This window comes from Lissotriton vulgaris, chromosome 7 (assembly GCF_964263255.1).
Source record: "Lissotriton vulgaris chromosome 7, aLisVul1.2, whole genome shotgun sequence".
NCBI classification, from domain to species: Eukaryota; Metazoa; Chordata; class Amphibia; order Caudata; family Salamandridae; genus Lissotriton; species Lissotriton vulgaris.
The window spans coordinates 251460932-251473229 of NC_141695.1; the positions used below are offsets into that span (position 1 = coordinate 251460932).

General features: G+C 43.4%; 1 protein-coding gene across 2 annotated transcripts in view; it reads right to left on the bottom strand.

The window, feature by feature from the left end:
• LOC147701315 (putative methyltransferase DDB_G0268948) overlaps nucleotides 1-12298 on the bottom strand; it is a 203051-nt gene that overhangs the window by 34204 nt on the left and 156549 nt on the right. For both annotated transcript variants that reach the window (XM_086928626.1, XM_086928625.1), the window contains one exon: nucleotides 2588-2725. In XM_086928626.1, the coding sequence (XP_086784752.1) occupies nucleotides 2588-2725 (138 nt within the window). The remainder of the gene's footprint in view (nucleotides 1-2587; nucleotides 2726-12298) is intronic.

The following is a 12298-nucleotide window of genomic DNA, read 5'->3' on the forward strand; positions in this document are numbered from 1 at the left end:
CAGTATCGGGTGGAAGTGTCTGCCCGGCCAATGACGGGAAACCGCAGGACGGACTCGGTGGCGTAATGCATGAGCGCCCTGCTCACCCCGGTGCTCAGTGGCCCACATCACACAGCGCCGACTGCCCCGAAGAAAGGCGCGCTTTGTTTCCCTACTTTAGTGACATTTTATTCTTAAAGTGCTCGTGATTTCTCGAAACACCAGGGCCTTCCAGAGCTTTTTAAGCACAACCTGTTCTCCTGGCTAATGTGATTGTCTGCAACAAACAAAGGACTGAGAGCGGGGCCTGGCCCGCTGTCGCCACACTTGAGATTGATGCCAAGACACAAGTGCACCGTGGCAGTGGCCCTCCAAGTGGCGGCCGGGCGTGCCCTCCTCTTACAAGGATTCCAGGAGCAGTGGGGGCTGCTACATGGCCACTACTGCGCTCTCTGCCTTAAGTCTGCCCAGGAGCCACCTCTGCCAAGCAACCCACCCAGTTAACGTGGCCTCCTGGCTGCTCTCACCACGTGCTGCTGTATGTTTGCTGAGGGTGGCGCTTTCGGCGCTGCTGCCAGAGACCTGACCCTCTCGGGCTGTCACCGGGGGTATCTTGCAGATACTAGGGGGCATATTATCAAGGGGGTTTATCTCCGCTTTTTTGGCTTTAAAAGCCAAGAAAGCGGAGATAAAATTATCTCCCTATTACCAAGCTGTCGCTAACACCAGTTAGCGACAGCTAGTAGGAGATAGCGACCATCTTGGGCCCCACTTTGCATGTCAGTGATATTTATCACTAATGACATGCAAAGTGGGCGTGCCAAGATGTTAGAGACTGAAAACAGTCGCTAACATCGCTATCTCCTATTACCAACTTTTGGAGATATTCGCGCTAAGCGGGAATATCTCCAAAAGCTAACACCTGCCCTGAGCAGTTCTTAGCCATGTTATCCAATGGGAGGTGGATAACATGGCTAAGAGCATTTGCTCGATAATGCATGAATATCGCTGACTTTTCAGCGATATTCATGCATTTCGGCCGTTTTTTATCGCATTTGCGATAAACCTTGTTAATAGCAAGGTTTATCTGCGATAAAAATCGCCGATGTGCGGCGATAATTTTTGTCTCTAAACAAGTTAGAGACAAAAATTATCGCTAGTTGTTGGTAATATGCCCCTAGGTGCCTACAGCCAGGAGAGGCACTACTGATGGTGTCAGGGGTGCACATGTGTAAACAGTTTGTCCGAATGGCCGGATGAGCCTGAAATTTTGAATGCAATTCATTTGCCAGACAAGGCAGGGCACATCAGATTTGTAACCACAATTTCCTCGACAAATGTTAGCCCCGCGCTCGGGACGCCCCCGCTTTGTCCGGGGGTATGGCATGTATAAAAGAGGCCCAGGACGGAGTGAAGGTGTAGACTGTGAGCAGGTAGCACCCTAAGTCCAACTCAGTGGAGAAGTATATGCATAGGAAGAAGGACAAGCAGGCAAAGACAGGCATCTACTCCAAGAAGTGCAGCCAATCGCCCAGCGACGACGAGACAGGCGAGTGTCCCCTTCATTTATCTGCAAGCATGTGTATTTTAGGCTTGGAAAGCTCCCCACCCCCTCTCCTGCCCCCACCACCCCAAATCGTCACGCTACTCCTTTTTGTTGGCACTTAAGTGTGATGCAGCTCCTCGCAGGGGGGACTGCTGTAAAAGTGTAATTACAGTACAAAACACTTGCCCAAACTCCATAAACGCCCCATTCTCATGCGCATGATAACTTTCGGTGGACTGAATCATTCCTAGGCAACCGTCCTCTGTAAAATACGCCAATGATCAGAGGCTGAGGAAGGGCGAGAGAGCTGTGCTTTAAATGTGTTCCCATACCTGGTGTGTCACGCACTTTAGTCCTTACTTTCCCTCCATATTTAAGAAAAGTACATGTTTCAGCAACCAAGCTAATGTGCTGCTTATCTAAATACAAATAAGGTTCCAAAGGAAAACCGATTGCATTGCAAATGCTTGTTTTATGTTGCCTTTTCCTCCATTTTTGATGCCTGTTTTTTCTGCCTGTACACATATTTTTTCAGCAGGATGGATATCCCTACAGACAATTTTAAGTAGCAAGTTTTTTCCGTTCACTCCTACCGAAAATGAGCCTCCTCTTCTTTGATGTTTTGTAACCGTGCTCAGTCACACTTCCTTCTATAAATATGGCATTTGTTTTTCAAACAGCTAATATGTCGCTTTTTTGTATTTCTTGCCCTGAACTGTGCCTACAGGGCAGCAGTGTGCGTAGTGGACTCTGGTAGGTCAAATATACTATTTGGTCCTAGAATATTTGGAAATGACTATGGAGCTGGTATTCAGGTCTAGCATTGGATCAAATTTGAAACGGTCTGTGATAGGGTTATTGTAAAATCATAATGCAGAGGCAGTCCAGTAATGTAAAAAGTTAAATTAAGAATTCCTGGTACTTAGATAAATCATAAGATAGCTGCACCCTTCTTTTTTAACAGTGACTCTATGAATATGTGATTCATTTGATCAGGTCAAGCTTACAGATTCACTTTAAATATTTTCATATTGTGATATTACATAATTTTGATTTCTTTACCTTTCTTGTAGTTTTCCAAGGAAATCTTTTGCTGTTTCTGGATCCGTCTTTGAGAAGTTCTGGAACGTGCAAAGTGATTCTAATAACCCCAGCAATGCAGTAATGGACATGAAGCACTTCAGCAAGATATTTGTAACTCTGTGAAAAAATAATGTAATATGATCAGGAATGTCAATCTTTTAAAATTGGGTGGTTCACCCCTGCTCCAATGCGAGAATTAGGTAAGCACGAGAATTTAAGAAAAACTCTAAATGGAGCTACTACACAATTAAGGATAATATTCGTGACAATAAAGAGGCAAGAGGCCTTAAAACATTATAAAATATTCATGTAACAAGAGCAGTCCTTATGCCGAATGGGATCAACGATGAATAGCAATTATTTAAAACACTAAGGGCCAGATGTAGGTGGCCATTTACCGAACGGTAACGGCCGAATTCGTCCGTTACCGACCGGTAAATGGTCATTCCTGATGTAGGTGGCCTATTTTACCGATTGGGTAAATTTACTGAATCGGTAAATTTACCGAATCTGTAAAATACCGAATCGGTATTTTTACCGATTCCGTAACTTCCATATGTAGGTGGGACTCTTCTGAGTCCCAAAGGCCAGTCAGATTCAGTATTTTACCACCCAATCCTGTTGGGTGGTAAAATACTGAATACAGGTGTGCATGCACATCTGTGCATGCACACCTGTGCAATGTGACACACGGACATGCCCTTAGGGCATGTCTGTGTGCCACATGGCACACAAGTCCGGAATTGGGGTGCCAGAGGGTGTCAAAGTGACACCCCCTGTACCCTTGCAAAAATCGTAATTTACTGAATCAGTAAATACCGATTCAGTATTCCACATTGATTCCTATGGGCTTCAAGGCCCATAGGAATCAATGGGGGATACCGATTCGGTATTTACAGAATCGGTAAATACCGAATCTTACCGATTCGGTATTTACCGATTCTGATTTACGTACATTTCCCCCCCTCTAATTTACCACTTCTTAAATACCGAATCGGTATGATTCGGTATTTAAGAAGTGGTAAATTAGAATTACCTACATCGGGCCCTAAGGGCCATATTCATTATGTTTTCAGACAACGCAACACAGTTGCGGCACTGTGCTGTGTCAAAGGGCAGGAATGCAACATATCTATCAAAATATGCACATTTCTGCTGTCTGTATGCGCTGGCATACTTTTGGTTGCCGAGCACCAATGCATGCATGCATCACAGTGCAAGGGTGCCTGTATTGCAGGCACAACGTTTTTTGTGCAGAAAAAGGGACACCTGTACAAAAACCATCCTTTGAGGAAGTTTCCTCTTTCTATGTGTGCTGCAAAATGCAGCACATGCAGAAAGAGGAAAAAACAAAGAGAAATAAAGCTATTTCACCTTGTTATGCCTATCCTGGGAAGGCGCAGCATTTTGGTGCATTCCCAGGTGTACCACTCATGTTGAATCTGTGAATACACCAATATTCATAGGTGGCTGTGAGAGAACTCTCTTGCTCCACCCGAAGAATACCTCACTGGGACGAAGTAGTGTAAGTTGTTGCCCTGCACTGAATTGCGTCACTCCAGATTTACTAAACACCTCAGGGCCATGCAAACCTGGCCTTGCTTGGCTTGGTAAATCACATCTAGTTAGGTCTCTGCTAGGCAGCGAATGTGCTGTCTCTTTGGGAGATGCTGTATACAGTATTGTGGGGGAAGCTCTGCTCACTTTCTGCCTAGGCTTTTGATTGGCTCACTTCTGATTGGTTGCCGGCGTATTAGTCCCACCTCCTTACTGCCATGACATCATTTTTATCCTTCCATGGCTATCAACCCCTTTACTTCGGCAACTCTTTTTTTCCCCCTGCCTACCCCTGTTCCCTCCCGCAGTCCATGCCTTCTCTGGCCACCCCCACTCCTATTACTGCCTTCTTCGGCGCCCACATTTTTGTTTACAATGCAATAGGACTCGCATAAATACGAGTCCTATTGCATTTGAAAATGCTTTTTTTATTTGATTGGCTGCCTGCATTTGCACTTCCTTTTGCCTGACATGTCCAGACTCTCGCATGCGGCGTGATACTTTACATCATGCGCACCAAAAGGCTGCCTCTGCCTCTTGTTTAATCACCCAGAACTTTAAATCCTCTCCCTGTGTGGTGCACTCCCTCTTGACACCAAAAGCTACGCTCCTCTCACCCAGCTTCCGGGTTAAGGAGACTGAACCTTCGTCATGGACTGCCCGGGCACCGACTCTCCTCCCGTGCAACAGCTGACCTACTGTTTTGCAGACTGCAGGAGCAGGGGCGGCTCTAGGCTCACGGCGGCCCTGGGCAGGGAGCGTAGGTGGAGGGCCCCCGGAGGAACGTAGGCGCGGAGGCCAGCGAAGTGGAGGCGGGGGGGGGGTCAGGGTGTTAGGAAGTGGAACAGAGCCGGAGGCCGCCAAATCCCTGCCAGGGGGCGCCACGCAATATTTATCCATCCTCAGAGGATTATTATATTAAGGGTATATATTGGCGTGGCCGCCCCTGGGGTTTGGTGGCCCTGTGCAGATGCACAGCTTGCACATGCCTAAGGCCGCCCCTGGCAGGAGAATCTGAGTGTACTCATGATTGCGGACATGAGCAGCCACCAAACTGCCACGATCGATTGCCTTGCAGAAAATAGTAAGTGTATTGATGAATTATGCCCTTTTGTTTTCTCAAACTTTTCTTTGCACAGAGCAAGCTGCATAGTCCTCTGATGTTATTCCCCATTCACACTCAAAACAGTAAGATTTATAATGGAAAAAAAATCTTAGGCGCTGTCTGAAATCAAACCCTTAAATATGCGGGCAGTTACTGTTAGGCAGGGGTCTTTTAATATACTAGCTGGCACTGTCACATATATGTGCCTCAGTGAGCCCGAAAAAGCTCCTGTCAGCCTCTCCGTGAAGCTCCGGGGGGCTCCTCGTACTAGGGAGGGGACAGCCGTAGACCTTACCTCTGCCTTGTCTTATAATGTTATGGTGGCATTCGTACAGCGCACATGCTCCCAGTGGTAGGACCTTATAGCGCTTTCCGCATTTCGGAGATTTATTCCCTGGTTCCCAGAATGGGCTAACTCCAGTTTGGGCATACATTTTATTAAGAAGGCCCAGCAGTGTAGAGAATAGACAATATTGAGTGCGCACATACACTGAACCATGTAGAGTATGTTACGCACTGACAGCTAATATTTAACACTCACATCCGGCTTCTATGCGAGTATTTCACTGCAGAGCAGACAGCCTAGTCTGGGTGACAAATTGAACCGGCTGGCACTTGCTTTTGAGAAACTGCACTTTGTTTTCACTTGGTATTGAAAATGAAGGTATTGTCTGTATTATTTGTAATGTTCTAGTAATTGTTTATATCTATGCTCTAGATAAGTATATGTCGCATATGTTAATCTGTGTCTTTGCTCTCGATATACCATCGACTTTAACCAATAATTCATTTTCCACTGATCTAAGAAGCTCTAACTTACAGGAACTCCCTTTGTGAGAGTAACTGTACAGTTATTGCCAATATATGCACACGTCGTATAGTGAGTGCTGTGCTTCTATTTACACTGGGCACTCATAAAAATGTATGATGGATTCCACGGTCGACAACTTTTAACACCTTTTTAAGTCTGCCACATCATCTCTCACATCATCTATATTTCTACTTGTAATCCACAAGTCGGACCCAAGATATTATGTAAAATCTGGAAACTTATATATTGGGTGGCACTTCAGTGCATTTTGAATTTTACCACCAATATTAACCTGAACACATCTGTCTTCAGCTACTAACAGAGCTGTAAGTAACATTCTAGTGAAGAAACCTTGAGATTGCATGGCTGGTAATTTTGAAATAAAGTCACTTTTTCTGAAAATTTAAGCCGCCCGTGCCTAAAGTATTGCAAATGAAAGACTTCCAAAGAAAGTCATGGAAATCAGAACTTAGGTGAGGTGTCACTCAAGTGGGTTAATTACTCAGCACAGGTAAGGGAGGGGATGAAGGGAGACATTACACAGGCCTCAACCAGTTGAAAAAGTATTTTGGGATCCAAAATAGAAAGTCATATTTTAATTATTGCACAGCCTAGGAAGTCTTAGACATAGTGCGGATTTTTGGATGTTTGACAACCTTTTGTTCAAGTATAAGGGTCCAACATTGGCTTAACCAAGAGACTGGCTGCATATCAAGGGTTAATGTGAGCACAGTCAAGGCTGGGCAGGATGGTTGAATTGAAATGACAGGACAACGAAGTAAGGTTTATCCAAAGTGGCCATTGTACTCTGACAAGAAACAAAGTACGTTTTTACGAGCTGAATGAACAGCGGCCATCCTGTTACAGGACAATATAAAACAGAACCACCTCGACTTTTCATGGCATTCTTTGATGATTTTTGTTAAAATATCTTTCAGTTAATCCGTGCCACAAACAAAGTAGACATTTAGTCCAATGGCAAAGTCAGGGAAAAACACAGGATCGTAATAGAGAGTGACAAAAAACACGAAATAGCAAAAATCAGAAATGGCACCACAAACCCTCTCCGTGATCTCGTGACTCAGCGTGTTCTACCATTGTGTTTGTGATTGTGAGTTGCTTGTTTTGTCGTTCTTATGTGCTTGGCTTGAGACCATGAAGGCTTGGATAGCCGGCGCTAGGAGTTACGTGCATCCACTAAACAAAAGAAGCCTTGGCAAAGCCAAGAGGTGTGCTATAAAATACAACGCTACTGGCGTTCCTTGTTTTCCAAAATAAATGCATGATGAAAAACAGAGGAAAAGAGAATGGAAACATATGCACACCCGCGGAGTGTTCCATACTAAGAAGACAAGCAGCACAGCCAATAGGTCTGGCCTTTCTAGTGAGAGTGCCATGTATTGTGAAAAAAAAGAAACATTTCAAAATACTGGGGCAAAAGTAAACACATATCTCATGTATCTAAAACTGTACATTGACTTAAATGTTTTCAGTCTTTATAAATAGGAGTGGGTGTAACTCACTTAATTTGCTGAAGCGGAAATACACAACATTAAACCAAAATTGTGCAAGGTGATGCAGAATTCCGCGAGGAGCGTAACCCTGTATTTATATTTAGCCCTATTTCCTTAGCACTGAATGCACCCTCGGTACAAAATGAACCTGAGGATGCATTTTGTAAACAGCGGTGGATGCAACAGAACAGGAACAGCAGCAACCGTCAGCCGCTCGCGCTCTGTTACCTTTGCCCCAAAATACTCCAAATTATGCACACAGGCGTAATTGCATGATTTTCGGTATTTTCTCAATAGTGATGCAAAGTTACCTAAGCTACTCCAATTACTCTGGCATAATTAAAATGTCACCCAGGCGTAGTCATAAATCATCTGGTTTATTTTCATATACTCAGGAAACGCTGAACAGAATAATAAAAAACAAGCATTGGCATAGCCAATAGGACTTTCCTCTGGGACCTTATAAGTGTTAAGCCATGCAACACTTGATGTTGTTGCACCAAGGAGATTGTGCTGGATAACTAAACACTTATAAGGTCTGAAAGGTGATACCTATTGGCTATGCCAATGCTTGTTTTTGTGTCGCCCTTGCGATACCGTGCGTGGCACAACGGTGATGCATTACTTGGATAAATATGCCTTGTAGTGCTCACTGGTATCATTTGTAACCAAATTACAATAATTAGTAAAATCACTATATGCAATTAATGGCAGGACTCAGAATGCAATATAAGATCGACACTCTTGATATTATATAACAATACGTTTTCTCCTTGAATCTTTATAAAAAAACAATGTTCATTTATCATAAAATAAGTATGTGAAATGTGTTCCCAATGTAGAAAATGAAAAAAAAAACACATTCATGAAGCAATACAGACAGAAAATGAAAAATCGTTTAATAATTTAAATGAAGTTTGTTTGTTAATTAGTTGTTGATTATGTTTTGAGCTTCACCAAGATACAGGGGTCTCATCAGCACATTATTGATATTGACTTCTGTGTTGGCCAGACTCCTAGATTAAAATATAGGCTGGTTCTAATGGGATATATGATGTTACAACGCGTCCTTTTACAACGCATACCATGACCACGGATCTATTACAACGCAGGTCATGTTACAACGGATCCCTTTACAACGCAATTCACTACAACGCAGGTACTATTACAACGCAATACCATTACATCGTAAGTATAATTACAGGTAAGTAAATAAAATTAATATTTAAAGTAAATAATTATTAATGTATTATTAATTTAAATTATTTATTATTAAAAAATAAAACATATATTAATACAATTAATTTTAATTTTTTAAATTGTAAATATATATTAAAAATAACCCTGTACCCCAAAACCCAAACCCAGCCCTAAAACCTAAAAATACCCCTGTACCCCAAAACCCAAACCCAGCCCTAAAACCTAAAAATACCCCTGTACCCCAAAACCCAAACCCAGCCCTTAAACCTAAAAATACCCCTGTACCCCAAAACCCAAACCCAGCCCTAAAACCTAAAAATACCCCTGTACCCCAAAACCCAAACCCAGCCCTAACCTAAAAATACCCCTGTACCCCAAAACCCAAACCCAGCCCTTAAACCTAAAAATACCCCTGTACCCCAAAACCCAAACCCAGTCCTAAAACCTAAAAATACCCCTGTACCCCAAAACCCAAACCCAGCCCTTAAACTTAAAAATACCCCTGTACCCCAAAACCCAAACCCAGCCCTAAAACCTAAAAATACCCCTGTACCCCAAAACCCAAACCCAGCCCTAAAGCCTAAAAATACCCCTGTACCCTAAAACCCAAACCCAGCCCTAAAACCTAAAAATACCCCTGTACCCCAAAACCCAAACCCAGCCCTAAAACCTAAAAATACCCCTGTACCCCAAAACCCAAACCCAGCCCTAAAACCTAAAAATACCCCTGTACCCCAAAACCCAAACCCAGCCCTAAAACCTAAAAATACCCCTGTACCCCAAAACCCAAACCCAGCCCTAAAGCCTAAAAATACCCCTGTACCCTAAAACCCAAACCCAGCCCTAAAACCTAAAAATACCCCTGTACCCCAAAACCCAAACCCAGCCCTAAAACCTAAAAATACCCCTGTACCCCAAAACCCAAACCCAGCCCTAAAACCTAAAAATACCCCTGTACCCCAAAACCCAAACCCAGCCCTAAAACCTAAAAATACCCCTGTACCCCAAAACCCAAACCCAGTCCTAAAACCTAAAAATACCCCTGTACCCCAAAACCCAAACCCAGTCCTAAAACCTAAAAATACCCCTGTACCCCAAAACCCAAACCCAGCCCTTAAACCTAAAAATACCCCTGTACCCAAAAACCCCCAAAAAGATAAACTTACCTATAATTATACTTACGATGTAATGGTATTGCGTTGTAATAGTACCTGCGTTGTAGTGAATAGCGTTGTAAAAGGATCCGTTGTAACATGACCTGCGTTGTAAAAAATCCGTGGTCATGGAATCCGTTGTAAAAAATCCGTGGTAACAGTTGTACACCGTTCTAATGTAAAGATGAAGCACCACAGCAGAAGATTCCTCCAGTGGTATTCAAGAAAGAATGAATGTACTTACTCTAGGGTGTGAGTTACAGAGCCTGAGCCCAACGAGAGGTTAATGTCCAATATGCCAAACCCCTTGTTCAGTATAATTTAGCTGGAAGGGGACCGACTCTCATATGTTAGCCCAAGAGACATCAACACTAGTAAACCAGTTGATCAAGGAATAATCCCTATAGCCGATCTTGTGAAGTGTAGTAGTGCTGACCATCACTGCCTATCAAACTCTATCCAGCAGACAGTGATTTCAAAGCATTACAAGGTCACTGAATACTGAGGAAACGTGTAAGTTTATTTTACTCTACAATATTACTTCATATAACAAATGGTCATGGGCTCACAGCTCCCTTCAGTGAGTGTGGAGCTAAATGATTGGTGTATGTTAGACCTGACAGATTGAAGTTGGTCTTCCCAAAACCTTTTGCCTGCCTCCCTCCAATTTCTGAACTCGTTTTTGCTGGTTTTAGGACTCTGTGTACTTTACCACTCCTGACCAGTGTTAACGTGCTTGTGGTATCTCCACTAAACATGGTGACATTGGCTTAACCCCAATTGGCATATGTAACTTACTTATAAGCCCCTAGTAACGTGTGGCCTGTAAATTAAATGCTATTAGAGGGCTTGCAGCACTCATTGTGCCACCCACTTAAATAGTCCTCTAACCATGGCTCAGTCCTGAAACTGTAGAGCCTGTATGTGCCATTTTACACTGCCACTTCAAACTGGCTAGATAAACCTCTCGCAAAGCAGAAGCCTTCCCTTTTTTTACACATATAATTAACCCCTACACTAGGTCCCAAATGACCCACTGGGCAGCGTGCAATGTATTTAAAAGGCAGGACTTTTAAGGTTTATATGTCTTGGCAGTAAAAAAATACCAGTTTAATTTCTCACAAATATAAGGCCTGTCTCTCACATAGTATAACATTTGTATTACTTTATTACATCTTTAAGTCTAATTCCCAGTTGTAAAGAGATAGATTTTTCAAGTTTGGTGTCACTGGGCTCACATCTAAAAATCACAACTTATGGTGAAGTTGCTTTTTAATTACACTTTAGCAAATGCCACTTTTAGAAAGTTTGTAGAGTGCAACAATGTCTCAACAGGTATGATCTAGTAAACAGTTTTCCTTATAAAAGCATGCACATAAACATTTTCACAGGTTACATGACATTTAATGAACATTTGCTATCATTGAAGAAGCAGTGCAGGAGATTAGAAAGGGATTGTAGAAAGGACCTCAAACCCGAAAACAAAATCAACCACAAATCCTCTGTCAGATGCAACCATAAAGAACTAAAAATGGCACAAGCTAAATTCTATAAGGAGAAAATCTCCCAGGCACTTAACTCCCCAAAGGAACTCTTCAGAGTAGTTAACAATCTGACCACTCCCCAAGAAACCAATGGACCCCCAACGGCCACGATTGAAAGATGCAACCTAAAAGCCTCTTTCTTTCACAAAAAAGTGGCGAAAAATTTCCGGGTTCTTTCAGAACACCACCAAGCCCACTCAACAAGAACCTCACGGGAATACCGATCCTGCCCCCGCCCCTAGCCTGCCTCACTTTCCTCAACTGGAGGACATTGTGACCCTTAAGCTGCTTAGGGCCATCAAATGAGGGTCCCCATTAAACTCAACAGCCCGCATGTCATTCTCAAGGTGACTGAGGACATTCCGCCCCCGACCCCCCCCAGTGCAGATTCTTAACAAACACAGGGTCGGCCCCTCGAGCATGGAAGCACACCATAATAAGACCCATCCTAAAAAAAACAGCTGGACCCAGACATACTCCGTAACCTATGGCCCATTTCGCTTCTCCCCGTCCCTGGCAAACTCCTAGAAAGGGATGTCAACCAATCTTTAGTCAACTATCTGGAGGAGAACAAGCTATTTCACCATACGCAGATGGGTTTCCGCGGCCTTCATAGTACAGAAGCAGCGCTCCTGGTAGTCACCAAGGAACTGAAATCCATTCTAGACAAGGGAGGGTTAGCCGCCATAATACTGATTGATCTCAGCGCAGCATTTGATACCGTTAACTACGCCATACTTAAAAACACACTGAGAGAAACAGGTATCCGGCACAAAGTGATGGAGTGGCTAAGCTCCTTTCTGAA